Source organism: Emydura macquarii, unplaced genomic scaffold (genome assembly GCF_026122565.2).
Source record: "Emydura macquarii macquarii isolate MOO-44397 ecotype Brisbane River unplaced genomic scaffold, CSIRO-AGI_Emac_v2 contig_3647, whole genome shotgun sequence".
Taxonomy (NCBI): Eukaryota; Metazoa; Chordata; order Testudines; family Chelidae; genus Emydura; species Emydura macquarii.
The window spans coordinates 16,002-39,744 of NW_027133784.1; the positions used below are offsets into that span (position 1 = coordinate 16,002).

Below are 23,743 nucleotides of genomic sequence, written 5' to 3' on the forward strand. Positions count from 1 at the left end.
GTCTCAGACCAATTTCTACAGCAGTGGCTCTCAACCTGTCCAGGCTACTTGTACCCCTTTCAGGAGTCTGATTTGTCTTGCGTACCCCGTGTTTCACCTCACTTAAAAACGACTCGCTTACAAAATCAGACACAAACATACAAAAGCGTCCCAGCACACTAGTACTGCAAAATTGCTGACTTCCTCATTTTTACCATATAATTATTAAATAAATCAGCTGGAATCTAAATATTGTGCTTACATTTCAGTGTCTAGTCTATAGAGCAGTATAAACAAGTCATTGTCCGTGTGAAAGTGTAGTTTGTATGGACTTCGCTAATGCTCTTTAGATAGCCTGTGGTAAAACTAGGCAAATATCTAGATGAGTTGATGGACCCCCTGGAAGATCTCTGCGTACCCCCAGGTTGAGAACCACTGTTCTAGAGGACAGGCGCATGTGTCCCACAGCCTCAGCCAGCACCCTCAGCGAGAGGCTGGGGATGGAATGAGCCAGGCTCTCCATCCTCCCTTTTCACAGATGGCACCTTCAGGCAGAGCTCAGAGCTCACAGGTCCGTCTTGCTCCTTTCACAGGGGCTATAAAGCGAGGTGGGGCAGAGTTTGCAATGGGCATTTGACTTTCCACTCCTTCTGCCCTCCAGACGATGCTGGGAATGAAGACCCGTCCAGCTGGCTAGCTGTGCAAAGGGGAAAGTCTGAGGATTCCTTACCTTGGGCTGTCTGTATAGCCAGGCTGGGCAGGGCTCATTGGATGATGGCTGGGTGTTAGGGAAAGGGTGTCATGTATTGGTCTGCAGTCACTCTTGACTCGGGGAGTCTTCAGATTAGTTACTGCCCTTTTGAGGGGACGGAGAATGTGTCCAGAGGTGCCAAATGCCCAGCAGCTCCTTAGAAAGGACTGAGGTATGAAGCAACATGGTAAACGAGGCTTTGCAGAAACACTGCCTGCTCTCCGGGCCAGCTCGAGAGCTTTGGGGCAGATGTGGCGAGGTGAGGTGAGGTGGGCAACAGGGAGAAAGTCAATAAAGAAATGTCAAGTTCCAAACGGTGCCTTGTGGACAAACGTTGCTCTGCAGGCTGTGGAAATCGCGCTGAGCGTGCGGAAGCAGCCGCTGAAATGGAAGCAGCCGTTGGCTATTGAGCTCCCAGTGCTGAAGCCTTCTTATAACTCCTCAGGGTGCTATGATAGGCCAAATGCAGCCCTTTCCTGCAGTGGCATATGGCTAATTAGTTTTCTGTGTGATACAGTGCTTAGAGACTGCTCTGTGGCCAGTATTGTACAGCCATACCATGTACAGTGTGTGCGAAGGGTCTGAGCTCGCTACAGTTTTTGCTGTTACAAAGAGATTTCCCCCCCCCGGTCTAAAAAAAAAACAAGTTGTGCGAGTATTAATACAATGACCCTGAGACCTATAGCATCTGTATACATTTTTGTCTCCCTATGAGGCACAAAAAAAAAAAAGACAGGATTAATTAATGATTACTTACCAATGTAATGTGATCCCAAATAATTGACTTACCAATGTAATGTGATGAAAAACCCCAAGCATCTTTAGCCAGTATAGCATAATATTGATTGTAGAAGTGGGAATATGTTAAGAAACTTTTTTTTTTCCCCAAATTTAAATGATCTTGCTGCTTTTTTTCATGTTGTGTCAGTGATTGTGGCGGGCACAGCTGGTGCATTTATGACATATGTCCCACTAGAAAACATCGGTATTTTCACAATCTTCTGTTACTCTGTGCTGAGATGATATTGTCGTCTGTGCACAATGCCTGAGTTTGAATCTCTGCAGGTCCCAATTAGCATAGGCAGATTGTCTTGTAACTCAGGTTTCTCTTCAAGGTCACTATCTGGTAGCATTCTGTTTTGCATGACACCATTACACTGTAATTATAGAGGAACTTGTCTTTAATTACTTCTTATCTAGTGAAAAAGTCAATTTCTAGTGAAAGAAAAGGAAAGTCCAGAACTGTTTCAGTGCATTGCATTGTTTGGATGGTAATTCTGGTTAGCGATTTTTTTTCTGAGGGGAAATCTCTCCTCTATATAAGATCATAGAATCATAGAATATTAGAATTGGAAGGGACTTCAGGAGGTCACCTAGTCCAACCCCCTGCTCACAGCAGGACTAACCTGAGCTAAATCATCCCAGCCAGGGCTTTGTCAAGCCGCAGCTTTAAAAACCTCTAAAGACGGACATTCCACCACTTCCCTAGATGTTCTCACTGCACTCTGTTATTAATGAGAAGCATTAGCTTGAACACTGGTCCTGTCCTGCTTCCACTGACGTCCAAGTCCATAAATGAAATGTATGTTTATATCATGTTTGAGGCCTGAATATTTTGAGATCAGTGAGCTAGACCAGGACGCAAGGAGGAAGTAGGATGTTGACCACCTCACTTACCTAGGGCTGTGTTGCTGCAAGAAACTTTCCAGGGGCCTGCAGCTACAGGCCAGACCACACTTACACAGAGCTCGTCGCACAAGCGCACGCAGCAATGCTCATGAAGACAAACTGCTGTGTGACGGAATTCAGGAAGTGCTGAGCCAGAGGTGCAAGGTCATGGATGAGGAAACCCAGGGGCTGCTGCAGAGAGGTAGAGTCCGGGGGCTGGTATGTAGGGAGGGGCATGGGGAGGAGGGTAGGAAACCAGGGTGACATGAGCTGGGAGGAGGAAATGGTGGAGCACATGAAGTTGTGCTCAATGGTTTTGGTTTGAGGGCTATGGCAGAGGCAGGAAGAGGGCGTGAAGGGAGATCCGTGGTGCTTGGGACATAAAGAAGAAGTGGTGGTGTGGAGGAGAGGCAGGGGAGAAGATGACAGGAGACTGGGAGGGCCCCAAGAAGCACAAGGAAGGAGGATTCTCTATCCACATTAAATGCCTAAGATGTTCTAGACATCAAGTGCTTCAAGCTTTGGAAGTAGAAAGAAGTTTTCCTCTCCCCCTTTCCATCCCCCTCCACTCCCCCATCCCACCCAGCTATCACACACACATACCTATAGCCTGTGTACTTCATAAAGGCTTCCGGAGGGGATTCCTGCTGTCATAGACCTCACAAGATCTCTCGGAGCTGGACTTTCCCCTTGAGATGGTCATATGAGGCCTATGAAACAGACTGCCCCACCTGCAGCCTATGGACTGTGGGCCATATGCATTTGGCACTCATTCAGAAAAAGGGTGTGGATTCTTGGTGAGGGGTGGCCAGTGGGCGTTAGTGGATCTCCACCTAAACACACTTCCAACTTCTGCTCTTTGTTTGAAGTTTTTCTTTGCGTTGGTACTGTGCAATGCCCCTTTGCTCCATAGCATAAGGCTTACCTCTGATAAAAGGTCTCCATTATAGTCCATTATAAACTCCTCTCCTGTGGTTCTTGAAGGCAGCCAGATGCAGAGGAGGGGTAGTGTGTGTCAGGGATTGCAGGAAAACAAATGGCCACTGTGAGCAAATCAAAGGGCGACTGGCCAAATGGGAACTCCCACCTTTTTACAAACCACTGTTGCTTCTTGCTAATAAAGAGGTAAAATGGAATGAAAATAACTGAAAATACGCATTTTATAATCACCCAGATTTATTCCTTCAGAGGATTACTTACAACCTTTTATTTTCATGTGTGGAAAATGTAATCTTATCTAGTGCGTCGGCAGGTCCCGTTCAATTTGGTGAATCCGTTTTGCAGTGGAAAGCTATCAAACGCCAGTCTTCCAGGGCACACTGTCTGAATGTTAAAGTTGCTAGAATACAAAGCAGTTGAAACGTGCATTAAAATATGGCACTTGGAGAATAGGATATCTCTGCAATTAGCAATCTGATGCTTTCAGCAGCTGCTTGTAACTTAGATCCAGTGTATCAACAAAGGATACCTCTGAGATTTGACCGAGTGAGGAGCTAGCTATCTAGCTGCATGCTGCTGTGGCAGAAGCCTGAATGTGAAACATGTAGCACAGTGCTCAGTTTGGGCTGTGCCTATGATTTGGGCATGTATGGAATGTGAGCCTTTGTAACAGACAAGTGCCTTGAACCCGGAATTTTAATGTATGCTGGTTTCCAGCAACATGAGCTGCTGGCACTGAAGTGGTTTGTATCGTCTTTGGACACTGGGGAGCAGTGCCAGTGACATTCTGAGTTCAGCAAGCAAAATCCTATTAAGATAACGTCACGGCCTTTCTGTTTTACTGTTTGCAAGCCAGCCATAACATCATTAAATTACACAACAGGGAGGTGCCTGCTGCCAAGGAACTCTGCTCTAGATAAGATGTGGGTTGAGCCTCTGCCAAAATTTGAGTTGATATGACAAGAAATTTGGAGCCTGTTCAAGGTTTGATTCGCACAAGGAGGAGCAGTGTGCAGGTAAATCCTACGCTCGACTGTTCACACATGCGGCTAAAGATATATGCCCTCCCTTCCTGTCGGGACATGGCAAGTGTTCTGCATAGACCTTTTACTATTTGTGAGCCGGGAAGTGGGCGGGCGTGAGCCCACCCACTGCTAAAGGCCCCTCCCCCTGGAGGGGTGGAATCACTGGACCCAGGACACAACTGATTTCGGGGGACAAAGAATGAAAAAAGGAGCGGGTGTGGGGGCCAGAGGGTCAAACAAAGGGAACCAAAATGGGACACCGAGCAGAGAACCCTGGACAGCACCCACTGCTCCTGGAAGTTGTCAAGGGAGCCAACAGACGCTGCCCAGAGGAAATCTGCCCGGATGCATGAGTGGACAGAGGAATGGAAGTAGACCCCACAGTTGCAGAGCGCGCCCCCCCCCCCCCCTCCCCCCCCCGCCTCCCTGGTCTTGTAGATGGCCATTTTGGCAGGTAAAAATGCCTGGGCACATCCCTGCACTGCAGTGCAGCACAGCTTATTCTTTGTAGAGTGCTGGATGGGTTGTGCCTAAAGAGGTTGCTGTTGCCTATTTTATATCAATCTTTGTTTCAACATCTAAGAACAGCAAACATCAAATCAAGAAGGAGCTGCAGAAGAATCAAATGCAGTTATTAGTGAGTTTGAAAGTCATTCTCAGAGTCTCCTGTATCCACCTTCAGCTGAAGGAATTGACTTCAAGGGCTCACACCATTAATTAAATGCATGTCATGTGGGGGATAATAGATATTCTGTCTTTTAGATTTGTAATTGAGATGTAGCTTCAAGGGCTTAGATCCAGTTGAAACTCAGACTGGTTTTATTGGAGCATAAGTGCTGAGAAAGTTTTATTTTTAAAGTCAAAGTGATGCTACTTTGCTCTAATTTATCGGAGAACTGCTCTAAGTCACTGAATCACTTTGGAGAACTTGCTTCGTCGCCTGATGCCGCAGCTATGCCAGTAGGAAACCGGAGTGAAGAGAGACCACATTGTAAAACTGCACATGGCATCTAAGCTGGGCTTTCCTAGGGAAATGATTGACCAAACACGTGGTTCAGAAAAAGAGATCTTTCTGGTATTTTCCAGTAGAGAATATTGCTCTCTTTGTTTCCATTTGGCAGCTTTGTGGAGATGCGAAGCCTGACGTGCTACGTGTTTCAGATTTGATTTTATTTCTTTGGGCACAATGCCCCAAAAGCCCCAACAGTGTTTGTGATAAACACCGTTGGAGCCACAGCCACAGAATGACACGGCCCTGGGTGTATCAGAGCAGCCCCAGCTGGGAGAACTGACTTCAGTGTCTTGTCTGCGTTGCAAGAGCTACAATACTTAAGTGATTTGAAAATCTTCCTTCGTGGATATTCATGATGAGCGTCCTCAGGAGTAGACTGTATCTGAGCAGAGCCCACAACAACCTCTGTGACAGCACTTGTTGTCTCTTATCCATCTGCATCCTCATAATTATAAAACCATATATGTTTTAGGAACAGATGAGTTACCGGTCTGACTCATACAAATGTCCTGTCTTGGCTCGTGACCTTCCTGTGATTCCTCAGATTCCGTAATGGTGGGATCATCATGTTCTATTTAGAGCTTCAATATATAGAACTTGCCGCTACAGGTTCGCAGAATGCTGAGGTGTGACTGTTGCCATTGCATTCCAGATAATCTGACACCTGCCGCTCTCTAGAATACGTCGGATTTCATTTTCTGATGTCCCATTTAGAAAAACGAAAAAAAGAAAGGTGTTGCATTGACAGCTCTGCAAAGTGAAGTCTTCTAATTATCCACACAGCAGGCAGCAGCAGTGCAAGCTTCCCCATATTACCTTCCATCATCCAATAATGTGCTTCAGACCTGACCTGGCAGGACCCCAATGCAGCGTGGAGGTAGTACACGTTCTATTCCCGGCCTCTCTAAAGAAGTTGGATACATAGCAGCGCCCCTGGTGATAGAAGTGCTCGTGTTGTGAGCACTGGACTGAAACCCATCAGCTCGTTCACCAAGCAGCTGTCAGATGGTAAGGCCTTTTTTGTCTCCAGTAACCCAGGCTAGGGCTCAATGAGTGACCTCGAGACTGAAGACCCTCTGCCCATTTACCAGTTCCCTGAAAAGCTTAAGTTTTGGTCTTGCTTTCTTTTCTCCAGCACACAAGTCTGTCACCACTCTGCCCTGAAGTATTAAACTGTGTATTTTGCAGTGGCTCTGGTGTTGTTTATACCAGGGTTACAGCCTTTTGGAGGACATGGCCAAGCTTCCTGTGACAGGTGGAAAGAGAAGGTTCTGCTGCCTTCCCCAGGAGGACAGGAGTTTGCTTTTTTCCCAAGCCAGGCGACAGGTTGCTGGACGTGCCAAGTGACACAGCTGGCGTCTGGTGTCCTCTGCAGCTGTCGTTTCAAAGGCTGAGCTGTTCACCAACCCACAAAATGATCCCATCTAAGCTGGCTGCTGTCACTGCTAGGCAGATGTGTCCTCCAGGAACCCTCAGCTCTCGTCATCTTTATTCCACCCCATCAAAGGCTCTGCACTGGACAGGAACTGTCCTGCCAACTCAGGAAGATTAGGTGTTGCTGTCTGCAGTGCACTTCCATGGCAAGGATTGCTCGAGAGCAATGCACGACATCTGTCCTTGCAAGAAATATGACACCAGCAGCAAGAGCCTGTTCTTATTGCCGAAGAACACCCCCACGCACACGCAGTAAACAGCCTTCTCAGCGTACATGGAGCAGCGGTGCAGCACGTCAATGGGGAGACGCTGTCGCATTCACATTCGAAATGATCCTCAAATGAGGTCACAGGGAAACCATTCACGCTGCTCCACTGCTTCTGCTATTGGCTCTCCCAACAAGGAACGCCAGGCCGGGCATTTAAGATGCACCATTAGATAAAAGCCAAATCTGTGAACAAAGGTCACAAGAAGTTAGAAGACACAACTGATTGTATGGTGTGTGAGGCGGTCCATGGCACACGAGAGGCACCGCAGGAAAAATGCTTATCAAGCCCGGGATCTTGCTCTCTGCTGGGGAATTGAAGGCTGAGCTCAGCTGGCCCAGAGAGCTACAAGTGGTCTCCAACAGGGAAAGAATCCTACTACTGAAAATATGTGAAGAGGTTTTCCTCTGTAGGGGGAGGTTAAGGAGAACAAGCTGTAATACATGTATGCGAACCTCTTCCAGGAGAGAGGATTACCTTTGGATTGTAAACCAAAATGCCAAACGTCCGAGAACTCGGAATAGCGTTTGCCACCTCCTGAAGTAATTGTTTCAGCCCTCCTGGATGTATGTTGCCATGTAGTTCTGCATTTCAGAGCAGAACAGGGTGTCCATCTTCCAGTCACGTCTCTGAACATAGATATCGTCTCAGGAGTGAGGCGGACACTGAATCCACGTGAGATTGTTTGTTTGGGGTGGCGGATGGGGATGTGGGTCTAATAGTGAGGAGTTAGGGTCTTAAATTCTTACCCCTTCTCAGACATTTGGCATCTGTGCGATGCAGTCTGTTCAGCCGTGTCGCTGGGTGAAAGGCAGGGACCTGCGCTTTCTGAGTAGCAAAAGTCAAACATCTCAGAGGAATCACACTTTTAATTCGGCTTATAGTGTAATTAACCCATGAAACTGGCTGCAGCAGCATGTTATTGAGGCAAATAATTTAACAAGAGTAAAAAACAATTGGACCTTGACAGAATAATATTTGCTTTAAACTAGGTGGTCACAGCGGTCCCATTTGGCCCTTGAATCTGTGCATCTAGGTACGGTAAGGTCATCAGCCTTCCTGCATCAGGAAATATGGTAATCACCATCGGAAGTAATTTCCCTGATGAGACATTATTTTACAATTGGCCAGATGCGTGATGAAGATGTCTCCTGCCATTTGGAAGGAGCTCTCATTGGCTGCTCTAGGGCTGGGATACCAAACTAGCTAGCCTCGGGTTTTCAGGCTGGCGATTCATGTGGCTCTATAACGAGGCATAAACCTAATTCCCTTCTGAGTGCGGAGGTGCTTACATAAGCTTAGAACTTCCTGTTTGTTCCTTCTCGCCTTCTCAGTTAAAGCAAGAGGTACAATGGACGGACCAACAGCATCATGGTGCACAGTCAAAAGAGAATTTCAGAGGGCAAAAGGGGACACTCCCTGCCTCTTTGAGCCTTCTTGCTTAGGAAGCTGTAGCAACAGCGGCTCTGAGGGGTGCAAATCTAAGGTGGCTATCGCTATTGACGTATGAGTAATGGTTACTGGTTTGCATAATGCATTTGTGCTTTGTTTGCTCTAGGTGACCGCTGAGTTGGATGGCAAAGAAGGGGAGCTTTTCGTTAAGGGGCCTACGGTGTTTCGAGAATATTGGAATAGACCTGAAGAAACAAAAGAAGCTTTCACACCTGACGGCTGGTTCAAAACAGGTAGCGTGCTGGCTCCACTGCGGTGTCTGGGAAGAGTGTGCTTTTGAACAGCGGGAGGGAGGGGAAGTCGGTTTGTTCCACTCGTGTCTTCCTGCTGGCCAGTTCATGGAGCAGTGCCAACGCAGGCCTTCGCAGAGGGCACCCTACAGATCTCCCCTCCCTCACCCATCTGGTTGGAAGCAAGGAACAGTCACAGTGCCCAGCTGTGGTAAGAATGAGTTACTCCATTTTTGGGTGTGCGGTTGAAGCCTTGGTTGTCTGTGTGTGGGCAGGCTCTCCCTGGGTGGGATTGTCTTCAGAAAATAGGAGCTGGTCCAGATAGGCTCTTCAGTTTCACTACCCTCATACCAGTCAACACTCCCCATCCCTACGCAGCAGAGAGAGTTTTAGTCTGTTTGCTTGTAAATCTGAGGAGCTGATAAATACGTATGCGTCGATCAATATATCTCAAAACTGAAATAGGCCCCTTCATTGTAGTACCTGAACACCTGAGAACCAGTAATTACTTAACACTGATCACAGTGGACATCCTACTTCCATTGAAAATGATGGCAAAACTTCCATTCACTTCAGTGGGACTCGGCCCTTCATAATTAGAACGTGCTTGGGTCACATAATCAGCAATGGCAAACCTGGTTGAGTATTTAAAACAACGGATGTTAACAATGGATTGTAAAATGTACAACAAAGATACAGAAAACACTGCAGTAAGGTCTACAGGACGTGGTTCTTTAGAGCTGGTTCGGAGTTTTTCAGTGAAACTTTTTAAATGCTGATTTGTCAAATCTTCATGGGAAAGGGTCAGTTTCAACAAATTTCTTGACTCAGAAAAATTTGGAATTGTGGAAATGTTTTGGTTTGACATTTTCAACACAAATTCCAGTTTCCCAGTTCAAAGCAAATTTTTATTTGGAAGTTTAGGCTAATTATAGAAAAATAATTTGTTTTAAAAAATGGTCAAAATCAAAGCAAAACATTTGCATTGTCCCAAAATGAATTTTTTTCCCCCCAGATTTTCAGTTTATGAAAATTGTTGAGATCTTGACTTGTCATCCTGATTTGGGGCAGGAAAAAATGTTGAAATCTCAAAAACGTTCATGAGACAGGAAAAGTGTTTCACCCATCTCTACTGACCATTTTTCTCTGGATGCCAGTTTAAGATACAGTGGCTCCGATGGTTTGCATGCAGTACAGTTCGCATGCTGGTCCCATCCTGCCATCATGGCATGCTGTATCTGAGCAAGCATTTGAGAAAACAGAAACACCTGCTCTAAAACAGGTTCTAAAAGCAGCCATCTGAAGAACAAAACCATGTAATCTCTGAGTCCAGTCTGAATCAGCACAGGTAGAATTTCAGATACTCAGAACACTCATCCCCAGCCTCCCAATCAGGCATTCTTTGCTGGAACGGTTAGAGAATAATCTGCAGTAACAAATCCAAGAAAACGATAAGCTGCTGACAATTCTTGAGCAGAAAAAAGGTGAAGAAACTATGCACTGCAGATTATTCTGTCCACTCTGCTTATAACGGTCAGACTGTGCCAAGCCAAAGCTCAGCACTGTTGGTCAGAAGCACTCATGCTGCAGAGTTACACTCTGAATTGTAGGTACGGTAAGAAAATAGCCTTGGCCCGAAACTCAGTCTTGGAGTGCATCGACACCACAGGACACCTTGTGAAATTGTGTTTTACATCTTAAACCTGTCAGGTAGTATCTCTGTATTGCTCTGTTTCCTATGATCTCTATTTGTGGCAATGCGCTATTTGAATTATAGACTAAATCCACACAGCATATTTGTCCTCTCTGACCAGCCCAACTGACCATTAATCTTGTGGATGGAAAACAAGCTAGGGTTTCTTGGTTTTGGTTTAAATTTCCATCTACCGAAACCCTAACATTGGCTTTTCCATTTCCCCTCTTACTGTATGTCAGTTGTGCCATCACTTGGCTGAATTCTGGCGCCCTCTTTGTGACCTGTTTGTTTATTTTGTGCTCCAGAAGAGAAGCGTTACTTTTTTAAAATTAACGGTGGAGCTGCGACACTGTAAGTGTTGCCACCGACACTGGTATCATGCCAACAGCAGGGATTCATGACACAGTGTCAGCAGGCTCTCCAAAGTGCAGGGCAATCCGCTTTAAAAAAATTTTTAGTCAACACTTCTGATGAATATTTCAAATGCAAAAGAATAGCATGCATTAATTATTGTAAAGAGATGTCTTTAGGAGAAAATGATTCTGAAATTCAGTTTAATTTCATTGTAATGTGCTGCAAACAGGAAGGGAGTATGTGTGTTTAATTGGCTCTCGGGGGTAAGGCCTGGAAGATGCCATGCCTTTGTCAGAGGCCATTAGCGATACAGACTGCATAATGAGAGAGTACAATCAGCTCACAGCTGCCGGCTCCTACGGGGAGAGAATGATATTAAATAGAAATCAGTATAAATTAAACTTAACCCTTTCACTAGCCAAATTAAGCCTACCAGCCAGGAATACTGGGCGGCGTGAGAGCAGCAGTGCGGGAGGGACAGGTTGCAGGGTGCCCAGGAGATTTTCCCACTAGCAATCCACCAAGTCTGACTTCATCTTTGATATTTTTGTGGCAATGTCGGCAGGAGGGTGAGATTTTGGGATCTTCATTTCCATTTTCCCCACCCCCATCTTGCTTGCATTTTTTCTTCTGACCCGTTTCGCCATCCTCTGCAGCTGTCATGCAGGCGGGCTTATTCCAGGGCTAGTGTGGCTCAGATACCCAGAGGTGCTGGATGGGCAGTGAAACCCATAGTCCCTCCTACACACCATGTTTGCTATTGAAAATGAATATTTATTTTCATTCTGAAAGATTGAGAGCTCCCAATCCTGTAGCGGGACTATAAGAAGGAATTCAATAGAACCAAGGCTTTTGTATGTTGTAGGTAGGTGGCTGTTACCGAATGTGATTTTAAGAATGAATTGGGTATGTTAACTGGAGTTCATTAACTTCGCAGTAGAGGGCATACCGCTAGAATGCAAATGAGATAATGTATAGCTACTGTACAGTGATTGTTTGCAGATAATGCACTAATATTTTTAAGCGTGTACATGTATGCATGCGTACACAGCTCTTGAATCAGGGAAGTGACTTTACTTCTGATTCTGCAGGTGCTGAACTGTTTTAACATCCCTCTGGTACCGGTAAAAGGCAATTTTAGCATCAGTGTGCCAAAACCCTAAGCTGTGTCAAAGGTACAGCTACACGCAAACGTCTAGCATGGATGAGGGACCCAGCCTGGTGTGATCGCAGATAATGACAAGCTTTTTCAAGCACCACATATATGGAAGTATTCCCTCAGCTGGAGCAGACATGAGATTTGAGGAGAATAAACTTGGAAAGAGTGTGCAGTGCTATCACTAATAACTCCTGAGCTGTAATTTAGCATTTGGCTGATTGTTAATGACAATCCTAGAAACCAGCAGGTTCAGCAAACGAAGAATAATTACTGCAAGTGAAAGCACCGTGTGTCACCCTTGCTACACCTTGTGATGGATCTATCCAAACAAAGGCACATCTTTACCATGTATCTGTCTACACTGTGCTGATGAGATGAAGGGAGAAACATGCAACTGTCTGTGGCTCTCATGACACTTAAGAGTGGTAGTAAATAATAAAATAAAACCTGTGATGATGATAGAACAAGGCAGAGAATACAAATCCTAGACTGACCTTCTCACATGACAAGTGGCAACAGCAGAGTGTTCAGAGATGGGTGTCGTGTTTGATGTAGTTACCAGATAACAGGCTTTGTGCACTCAGCTCCCGTGCATCACTATGCAAATTCGACCTTAAATCTCTCAAGATGGCCAGTCAAGTCTCATTGTTCTTGGAGAATCCAACTGGCAATAGAGAGCTCTTGTAATCTGGCCTTCTAACTAATCTTGATTCAAAAGGCATAATGTCCCATGTCAAAGAAAGTCAGAACTAACTCCCATTCCCAACAATTTTATTGTCAGGATGATATGGAAGAAGCTCAGATGTAGAATTTGCTGAAACACAAACTCCCCTTTAGTCCTGTGCATTGCGTAATCCACCAGAGGGCAAGAATAGGGAAACAAATTCTCCTGGTTGATGCACATTGCAAGCATTTCTTTGTTTTCCAAAATCCTGAGAGTTGGAACTCCTGCAAGCTTGCTCAAATTCGTTGTGTACCGGATCAATGCTTTTGTCCTTCAAAAAAAAAAAAAAAATCAAAGAAGTACAACTGGCAACCATTTCATTCTTTTGTGCCCTCACGGAAACGTATAAGTCAATTCTCCCCACCATTGTGTTCTCCTTTGTGAAAGGAGACACTGTAAAACATAGGTACAGGAGAAGGAGCTTGACTGTTCATTGGGATCTCTTGCTTCAATGGTGAAGGCTCTCAAAGAATCTCCCTTCCTCCCTACAGAGACATGTGCTTGCTATTAACCACTTTGTTAGCCATCTCGTTCCAGCCAGAAGGGTAGGCCAATTTAATGTATTCAAAATTGATCCTTCAGTTTTGAATCTGCAAAAACTCTAGATTATTTTCTCAGAAACCTCCTTCATCCCATAGGCTTCCATGTCAAGGTTGTTATTTGCCTGGTAGCTATTGGTCCCAAACCACCGTATGATGATTCGTAATCGAGAGGACTTTGCTGTTGTTGGAAGTATATGCCTACTAAACCATAACTTCCTCCAGACGGCTTCGTTCTCCATCAGATCCATCCAGCTGACAAGGCTTGGCCTCCCCATTCTTAGACATGCCACTCTCAGGATGGATGATCCTCATTAGATAGGAATAGCTTTTTTAAGGCTCAGTCCCCTTTACTACACACTCTTGAAAGGTGTAACAGCTCAGGACTTGCAGAACTATCGATTGCCAGCATCTGCCAAGCGACTGTAGGTTTCACCTGCTGTAGCTACAGGCTCACTCGTCAAGCAGATCTGTCTCATCAGCTCTTCTGGGTGCTGCCCAGTTTCCTTCAATTGCCTTGTCCCAGTAGCCTGCTCCTCGACTGGTCGGCGCCTCTGTAAATATGGCTGCCGTGTGTTTCTCTGGAAGCACAGGAGGAAAAACCAAAAAGAAAGCAGGGTTAACCGTTACTTCAGTGGCCCATTTTCCCTTTTTGCCATAAATTCCTTTACTAAACTCACTTCTTCCTCTCTGAAAAGCGAAGGCCTGAGTCATGGAATCAGAGAGATGGAGGGCTGGAAGGGACCTCAGGAGGTCATCTGGTCCAGCCCCCAGTGCTGAGGCAGGGCCAAGGAGTCTGCCTTTCTCAGGACAAAATCATTCTGGGGATTGAGGAGGATCATTCCCCGCTTAAAAAAGTGAACAATGATGTTGCAGTGTGTGGCCACTAGCACCCCAAAGCATTGCCTTTTTCACCCAAGGCACAGCTCCCTCCGGCGTCACTGAGGAAAGCTATATCAAGAAGGGGAAAGGAGCTCAATGCAACAGTAACCAACCTATATTCCTCCTCCTTCTCCTAACAAGAGATGAGCCCATAGACGCATCCTGCAAGAAACGCATACGTGCATCCTTCTACAGAGTTGATCATTTTAAGAGGCAGAACAGATACGTCTAAAGTAATCTGCGTTTAAAAAAAAAATCCATGCTGCTGGCAATACTTCGCTCCATGAATTTCATGCACAGTGCTAAGATCATTTTTTCCTCTGAGAAGAGTCTGATTTGTTGTCGCCATCTAGGTTATTTACTGTGACTACCTTCCCCTTCATTTCATTAGATTTGCACTGGGGCCGTTGTCTGCATCTCTCACTCACTTCTGTTTGGGTGAATTTGATTATTTGTGTTGTGTTAATGTTGTTGGTAGAGCTGCCTAGATCAAAGGCCTCCAGCTATTTCCAGAGACTGTTGGGTATTCACCTGCTGTTATATACCTGAGCAGCGCTGAGTCTTAGCAGAGCGAGACAAATCCACAGGAAAATGTATAAGGTCCTCCCTCTCCTCTTAGCGTGATACCTTCACAATGCTAGCTAGCCCAGCTGGGCTGGGGAATGGGATGAAGAGTATTGATCTACAAATACTACCCTGGTCATTGCCAACAGTCTCTGTTCTTCTGTTTCCCCCTCCTCTACCCGTCCTCCCAAGCTCTCTCACGCCTGGACAGGTTAAAAGCTGTTTGCAGTGTCTTTGCCTAGCAAGTGATGATCTGCATCGAAGCAGCCAATATCTCGTCCTGAGTAGCTCTCCTCAGGGGACAGAAGGATTTGGGGGGTTGTACGGATTCCAAAAGCTCTGTAGTGCCCAAAGTCTTGTCTGTCTGACCCAGGCATCCTTTCTGCGTTGCACCGTGGAAGCCAGAGTTGCCTTGTCCTGAGGAATCTGGCAAAACAATGCCCTGAATAGTGGGAGAGAGAAAATCGCAGAACTGCATTCTCCCCAAGGGAAGGCTGGCTTTCATTCAAATTTGCCCACACATCCAGAAAATTAGAATCTGGTGTATTTGGGGAGATTTATTTTCAATTACAGGTTCAGGCAGAGACATGAAATAGTACTGGGTTTGAAGGTAGTGCATAAATCCTGCTACAAATCCTTGTATCTCAGCTCCATATAATAAGATTTTATTGATTGCTATATTGTATCTGTCAGAATAAAACTCTCTTAATGCATGCATCAGGGCTGAGAAGATAGAAGGCTCTTTGGTAGCAGAATCTGATTCGAGGATCGATGCACTTTGATTAATATGCCGTTAAGAAAGTAAGAGTTATTTAACTTGTTTGATGTGCATTTCAGAATGATGACTCATTTCTTTTAAGCTCCTTCTTTGAGCTTATTAAAAAAAACAACAGCCCTTGTAGCTTTTTTTCATGTTACCGAATCTTCTTATAGAATTCAGAATTCTTGCCAGATCCCTTTACAATGGTCATGAAGCCCCCATGCTCCTATCAAACACATTTCTTATAAGCCAAAAGGCCTTTTTGAAACACCCCTAAAGTTCTTCCATTTAGGGCTTTGGAAGACATCAGAGAACAACTCTCCCTTTATTTCTGCGTAGGAACATCCTCCCTGACATTCCATGGTGGAGAGGGGGATCAGAGAAATGCTGGAGAAACAGCTCTAGCGTAAAATAGGATCGGAGAAAGCAAGAAACACCCATCAAATGTGGCATGAGTCTGCTCTTCCAAGCTATGTGCAACCCTGCTGAGTCTAAGCAGTGAGCATGCTGTTTGCACATGTTCTCACTGAGCACACAATGCATCCATCTTGGGCTTCTCCATCACCACGTAGGAACTGCGACAAAACGTAGGGATCTCAGCTTACTAGTGACAATAGTGTAAAGTACGTTACTTGCACGTTCCTTCAGAGAAATCCCATGTTCCTTGATATTGATACAAATCTCATCTTGAGTGAAAGGGGCCCAGTGATGTTCTGAAGCAAGCCTTACGTACCTAATCCCTCAAGCACCTTCTTGCACTCACCTTTCTTGAACAAACTTGGTTAAGCACTGTTTTAAATATACAGAAGGGACACGGGTCACTGGATTACAGGCGGAATTATTTTCTTTTTAACTTTGGTTTCAGGTTCTTCTATCTATGATTAAGTCCAGCCAGTGGCTCAGTGTATAAGCATTTAGGGAAACAATTCTTGGCACAACTAAATTACCATCCAAGATGGATTAAATTGGTCATATGGAAGAAAAGGGACAAGCTGGGGACTACCAGTGGCATTTGAACATCTCTTTAAAGCCGTTCAGAGGTTTGCTTTGATTTCCATGGCTTGACTATTTCACCACAGCCAACCCATGAAATTTGCCATCCCCATCCCAAATTTACTGTGACAAATTGACACCCCTTATTTTGATGAACAAGGCAAAGTCTGCTGCTACCGTCCAGCCCGAAGATGTCTAGTATCGGGGTGAATTACCTTGGACAACCGGGCAAACCCTTTTTTAGCACCTTGGTTTTTTCAGCTGGGGTCAATCTGAATATGCTTCCATTCCCCTTTTTGACATGACATGACTCATCATGAAATGGGATAGCAATATGACACTGAGCAGCCCACGTTGTATTCCCCTTGGCATAGACTTTCCCATCGCTAGAGATAAGCAGGTGTTTCCTAATCAATGAAATCACTTATGTTAGTGGGCATAACACTGACACCTGAAGTGGAAAACGTGTTAGCCTGATCAAGGCAGTTTATAAATAGAAATGCATCTAATTAGCATCCTAATATGCAATTTTTCTGTTTGTTTGCAATGCCTCTCCGAGTCATAAATTCAGCTAATACAAATTCTATTTTTAAAAAAATTATTGCTTAATTACAATCTGTTGCAGATGTTGCGAGTGACTTATCGGTTTGGTGAGCCCCCAGCATGAAGTGTTGGCTCCCTCTGAGGTTGGGATGTGGAGTGTCTTTTTCAGTTTGTTACACTATTAAAGTGCGTGAGCTAGGCATTAGGACCATGGGGCAGTGTGCAAGCGTTCCTCCGTCCGCTGCAGGAGTCTGCAGGGCAGTAAAGCCCAGTTTGCACCTTTCCCTGGGCTGAGACTCCCAGTGGGAGTTAGCAGAATGGATGCGCATTCATTTAGGATGACATGGAGACAACCAGACCCACTCAGCTTGTGAGCCTCTCTTAATTTGAACCCAGGGCGGCAGAGGTGCTAGTGCATTTGCTCGCCAAGAAAACAGCCACGCCCCAAGCACAGTAAGAGTTTCCATCCAAGATAAAAACAAGTATAAAGATGCCATGGTGGCTAACGTGCTAACTTTTCAGACCTTGTCTTTGTAAAGGAGAGCATGGTTCAAATAATTAGGAAACCCAAAAATTGTGCAGTAGCTTAAGAGATTCCCTATTGCCTTGAGCTGTTTTTTGGTTTCCTGCCAGAACAGATGCTGCTCCCAGGAGAGAATTCACTCTTCTTTCTCCTGCCTACGTGTTAATTCCTCCAAGGTTTGACCAAGCGGTAATGAAATAACATTTCAGGTTTTTCTGGTGGCTTCTAATTCTTTGGTTCACTGGAACGTAGCAGAACTGGCATTCTGTGTTTCCTTAACTGGATGTGGAAGGCACTTCTTTATGAAGTCAAGGGAGATGCTCCAGATTTACATTGCTGTCAGTGAGAGCAGGATTTGGCCCAGTATCTGTTTACTACTCTCAAAAGCAATCCCTGATTGCCTCACATGCTGTGGAGGGTGCAGACAGGATTTTACCCGTGTGCTGTGTATCTAGGACCCAGTTTTCAGAAGTGCCGTGCAATCACAGCTCCAGCTGAAGTGCATGGGAGCAGCAGGTGCTTGGCATCTCTGAAAACCAGGCTCTTGGCTCTTACCTCTGGTTTCTTTCATGGTTTGTCATGTGTCACTCCAGCTCTCTCAGGCTGGGGGGGGGAGTCCATTCAGGTTTCAGATGCTGGTAGTGACTTGTTCCTTCTTTCCTAGGGTAGAAGTGCAGGGGGCCCGGCCTGGTTATACTTCACAGACTGCAAGTTGAGTCTTGTAGGCCAGGTGGAAATCCCACTGACAGGAATGACAAGTCAGCAACAGGAGTTACGGGGAGTGCTGTATGTTGTTCTTAGCCTCTTTTCAAAGCCAAGCATAATGCACCCGGGGCTCAGCTTTTCAAACGGTCGTGCCCAGCTTTTGTGCTGAAGATTCAGCCTCGATAACCGTCCTGGCTGGAGTTAAGCTACGATTTTGATCAGAGTCTTTGCAGTGGCTTAGAGAGAAGTGGGTGAGGTAATATCTTTCATTGGATCAACTCTTCTTTGGGTCTGGGAAGCGTACTCAGCGTATACATTGCCCAGGCCTGAAGAAGAGCTCTGTGTGAGCTCAACAGCTTGTCACTCTCACCAAGACTGGTTGATCCAGTAAAGGATATTACCTCACCCACCTTGCATCTCTAATATCCTGGCACCGCCATGGCTACAACAACACTGCATTTGGAATAGCATCACCTTCTAAATGCCGGCGGCCTGCAGAATATCCACCACAAGTGCTGCTACTCCTGCTGGGCAAGATGTCTCCAAGAGGTTGTGTTGCTGCCTTTGGATTTGATGGTGCTGCAGGTTCACATCCCACAGCCAGGGCAGATTCCTCCCACTTGCTGGAATTCTTTGCACGTCACCTCACAAGGGGAACTTAGCCTAAATCAGCACATTAATGGGAAAGGTTATTGTGACATATGTAGGAACCTCCAATCTTCTGTTGGTGGATGGCTGATGATCATTTTCAAGTACTAGATCTCATTATTGCAGGAGATGTCCTATTCAAGAGTAAATTGGTTTCAATCCTACCTTCCTTCATCTTTCAGTCTGTTTTCCCTCTGCTTCTTCTGTGTCTTCCTCTTTCTCTTCCTCCCTGTCTTCTTATGTACATGTTGCTTGAGGCATTCCAGTGGTGCCCACACAATCTGTTTAGCTTGCTGAACAGTTTTTCAGCATTTTGGGTTTACATAATCCAACTTACTCGTAAGTGGAGCACAGAAGCAGGGTAGTGGAATTGCACAAATTGATTACAGCTCATAGGACAAATCAGCGAATTACAGAGACCTTATTTCTCTCCTTTCCCCTGGTATATGGAAGCAATGGCTTGTTTTTAACGTACATAAGCCAAGACCAAATGTCTTTAAATGCTTACATTTTTTTGTAAGCTGGCTGACGATAATGCTTGAAAAAGAGCCAAATGCCTCTAACTTTTAAGAGGCTCCGGCTCACAATCCTTCCCGTCCGCTCTGTAATCCTGGACAGATAACATCATAGGAAGTGATAGCTCCGGGCTCTTTACTTTCAACAGAGCCATCCCAGTGGGTTTCAGTCAAGACAATTGAGAACGTATTTACTCAGAACTAATGGTATTATGCTGTAAGCAAAAATATAAGAGGCTCCTGTATATTTAAACAAACAGCTTATGCTAGAAATCTTTCATCAGTTCCCCCTTCCTCCCTCCATCATCATTTGCCCACCACTGCCTCAATGGTTTATTTAATAATCCGTCTCACCAGAGACAAGGGCAGGCCACTGCACTGGGAAGAAAGAGGTATTGCTCTCTTTAGCTCAAGTGTAATTGATCCCTCAGCTGTTCTTCAAAGGACAGGAGCAGAGTGAAGGTTTTTATTCTGATGTTTTTATCATTAGTTATTATGTTTAGCAATTCACACACGATAGCCGAGCTCTTGGAAGTGACACTGGCTGAGTGACAGACAGGCTCTGCTGCTTTGCCACACCTTGACGTGTTTTACTTATTTATTAATCTTGGAGTTTTCTTTTTCATCTTGTCATCTGATGGGATTTCTATAAATATTTAAATGCAAATTTTTACTTATCGAGCTTCTTCTCTGCTTGTCCTCTGGGCAAACCCATCTGCAGTAATTCTGGCTGTGAGCAGCGGGGAGGCTCCGTCCGCTCAGCCTGTTTGTGTCATATCAGTCACCCGTGAGTTCCCGTTAATGATGAGTGAATCTACAGAGGTTTGGCTGTTTGGTTCAGAGAAGCATCGAAATGTTTGGCTGTTTATCTGTCCCCTTCCATTATGGTGATGTGGCGCCTTTCGTAGCAAAGTGCGCTTCCTTAGTCTAGACATTGGAAATCTTCTGTAGCCTGAAAATACATCAGATCTCACTAGTGGATATCAAGAAGGCTGTTAGGTTATGTTAGTGAGGAGACAAGGGTTACTGTGCCTTCAGTGATTAAGGTAGCACCCACAGCATGCTCGGTACTGTCCAAGCATATAGATAAAAACCGTTCCAGCACCAGAGCCAAGGAAAGCAAGTGACGAAGTATGGAGGAGAAGAGAATACATATATGCTGATGAAACCCATGTAATACCTGAACTTCAGTGTGTTGCTGTCACCCAACTGTGTCTCCCTCTCCTCGGACCCAGGGGGAGCCGCTGAGTGTCTTTCCCGGTGTGATAGCAACTGGAGCATGCATGAGGGCTGTCTAGCTGAGGATCAACCCAGATGAGAAGGGATCAGAAGACGTGCCTGGCATTATAGCTTCCCTTTTGACTGGGGGTTTGTGCCTGCCATTCGTCACCCAGCCATACTGTATTGTAGCAGCACCTAGAAGCTCCACTTGGGATCCAGGTCCTCATGTTCTGCATGCCATGCAAAGGCCCAGAAAGGCACCGCTGCTTGCCTCAAAGATCCTACTCGAATTGGAAACAAGATACAACTTCTGGCCAAGTGCAGCTGAAGAAAAGCCACTCTGGTCTCTGCTTATACCTGGCCAGGAGGTTGTGACATTGTCTCTCAGAGGAGAACCTCTCTACCAGTATCCACACCTCTCCGAGCGAGGCAAGACTGCTGCAATGTATTCTGCACGGGCTCCACCTCCAGTGATCCCTAATCAGGGTTGCCCGTGACACCTGTGCTCTGTGATGGGCACTGGCTACCTCTTGGCTTCTAAGTGAAGGCTGAGAAGCTAAAAGTCCTGGGACTTTTTAACCGGGAAGTCTGCATCTCCTCTCATTCTATACTGCCATTGGTGTGCGAAGTAGAGCCGCATGCGCTAGAACCCCCGGGTTTAAAATGGAGGGGCAAGAGGGGCTGTGCAGGGGGCTGCTTTCCCATCGGGTGAGTTCTCGAGGACTGGATGCGGGCCTGCTGAGAGAGGATGGGGGATGAGCCTTTGCACAGTCGATTAGTTTTGGCTCAGTGGACGAAGCTGATGCTGCTAATGCTATTAGTTTGTACCGACTGTGATTCTGTCAGAGGCACCTGGAGCGTGGGACTGGGACGTCTCATTGATGTACATACATGCATCAAAAGAAATCAGCTAGTCACGTCAGCTAGTCACGTCTGGTGGAGATGGTAACAAGAGCACGATACGTGTGGAGTAGTCTTCAGACCCGACCCAAACCCAACACTTCTCCCTGACCCTGTGTCAGCGTCACTACTGCCACCTCATCCTTGGGGATCAGCCTGATGGGGCTTCTCGGTCCTCGTGCCTGTGATTCCTCTCTGGCTGCCTACTGCCCATGGGCTTGGTGCGGCGGCGGCTGCGTCTCCCACTCCTGCCAGCCGCCTTTCACTCCACAGCGCGCACACAGCAATCTGAATTTTCTTATCGGAACCTCTTGCCTCCCAGATACTTAGAGGAGCTCCCAACGTGTCTCCGGAACTGCTGCATCTCTGGTTTCCCCAGACCAGCTGCATTGCTCATTCCAGTGAGGAGTGGCTTATTAGCACAGCTCTCTGTAAGATGCCCTTGAGTGGGTTGGTTTTTTTTTCAGGTGTAAACGCCAGGGGAGGCTATACCAGTGCCTCGCATCCTTTCATCTCAGCAGGGTTTTGCCCTTTCTCACAGCTTGGCTCTGACAGCAGGCTCTGAGCTGCTGTGCATGGAATACAGACAGGCTTCCAAGTTCAGAGCATGACAAGAATTCCATTCCAGGCGGGAGGATTTTTTTTTTTTTTTTTTTTTATGCTGGATGCTTGGGGAGAAGTTTTGAGAACTGAGTTTGGTTGCTTAACCTCTTCTTTGCCAAGAACTGGCAGTTCCTAGTCAGACCCGACAGCTTACACAGAGAGGGGAGAGAGGAAAGCAGGATGTTCGGATTCAATCTGCATTGTGATTCTGGTCCGCTGGAGGGTGGGGAGAAGGGAGCCAAACTCAGTGAAACATTTGCATCCTTACATCGCTTCAAATGAGCCAGTGGGGCGCTCGGGGAGGGTCTGTTCTCTGCTTGGTGAACGCACAGCGGCTGCCATTAGTGTTAATGGGAGTTAGGCACGCGCACTGAGCAGCAAGGGTGCCCCTAAGCTACAAATCTACTTGGCAATTTTATTATGTAAATAAATGGTGCTTGCACATACACCTGCTGCTGCTCATGGTAATGTTCATGGCAAGATATGTAAACAAACAGCTATTCCCTTCTAATAGATTTATTTCCTTTCTTCTGAGCCATTAAATTACCTCCAGATTCTATACAGGTACAAATCGGTCGCGGTGGAAAGATCTCACTCTGCCTTGAAGGACTCTGACCCACAACGCGTGACAGCTGGCTATTATTTTCAGATACGGTTGTGGGGTATTTTTAGTAACCCGTATCATCCTTAATGTACGGGCTTCTTAAGACAACTGCACCTGCTACAGGACTTTACCTGCTAGGGGTCAGTGCCTGCTCCTAGGTAAGTCAGTAGCAAATCTCTCATTAACGCCACTGGAGCTGGGTCAAGCCCGAAGTGTGTCCTTGGAACCTGCTCGTGTTATCCAGCCCCCTATGTCTCAGACATCTGGCTTAATTTACCTTAACTGGGGAATGGAATTCACCCCTTAATGTAGGGCATAAATGGGGCTTCAGTGATGCATAAGACCTAGTGTGGGCTCTATGCTCCAGGGTGAGTTTCACCCTGAATTTTATCCTCCCTCACCCCTGTCTCCAGTTCAAAGGATCACGAGAAGCTTCTCAGGTTCTCTGAAGCTGTTCAGTTATTGATGGGACCTGCAGCCAGTGCCTCTGAAAACCGATTTGCCCGTTTCCTAACCATGGAAATGTGTCTCTTCGCTGTAGCTGTCATTACAGCCGTCACTCCTCGCTTCCACTCTGTGGGTGCGGTGGAGTTCTCTGGCCGTCGGATGGGTTGCACATAGGGACAGCTGCCGCCAATGGGACCACGAGGGCACTATTTCTTTGCTGTCAGAGTCCCAAAGTATAGGCAGCATCGGTATCGTCAATTTCACGTCACCCCCCCCCCTTGGGGCTTCAAGAAGCGAGATGTCTGCATATTCGCCCTGTGCAAATCTAGTCTGAGGTGGCTCCACTGGGACGGTGAGGCCCAGTGTAAAGGCTCCTCCACGTCACCCCGTCAGGGTCCCAGGAAAGGGGAGCCATGGAAGGCAGGGGGAGGGGCAGCAGATTCCTTCTGAATAATCTGTGCGTTATTAATATGCATATGTTTTTTAAAGAAGTTTCCAACTCTCCCTCTCTGTCACTGTCTCTCCTCTCAGCAGTCTTTGATGCTTTATTAGTGCTTGCAGTGGAAACCAGTCAGACACAATCCCTCGGTAAACAGGAACGTCAAGG

At 46.1% G+C, this 23,743-nt stretch overlaps 1 protein-coding gene across 1 annotated transcript in view; it reads left to right on the forward strand.

Annotated features, from left to right (window-relative positions):
- Positions 1-23,743, forward strand: part of LOC137145798 (malonate--CoA ligase ACSF3, mitochondrial-like) — a 63,308-nt gene that overhangs the window by 12,428 nt on the left and 27,137 nt on the right. The window contains exon 3 of the mRNA XM_067536722.1: positions 8,633-8,759. Within this exon, the coding sequence (XP_067392823.1) occupies positions 8,633-8,759 (127 nt within the window). The remainder of the gene's footprint in view (positions 1-8,632; positions 8,760-23,743) is intronic.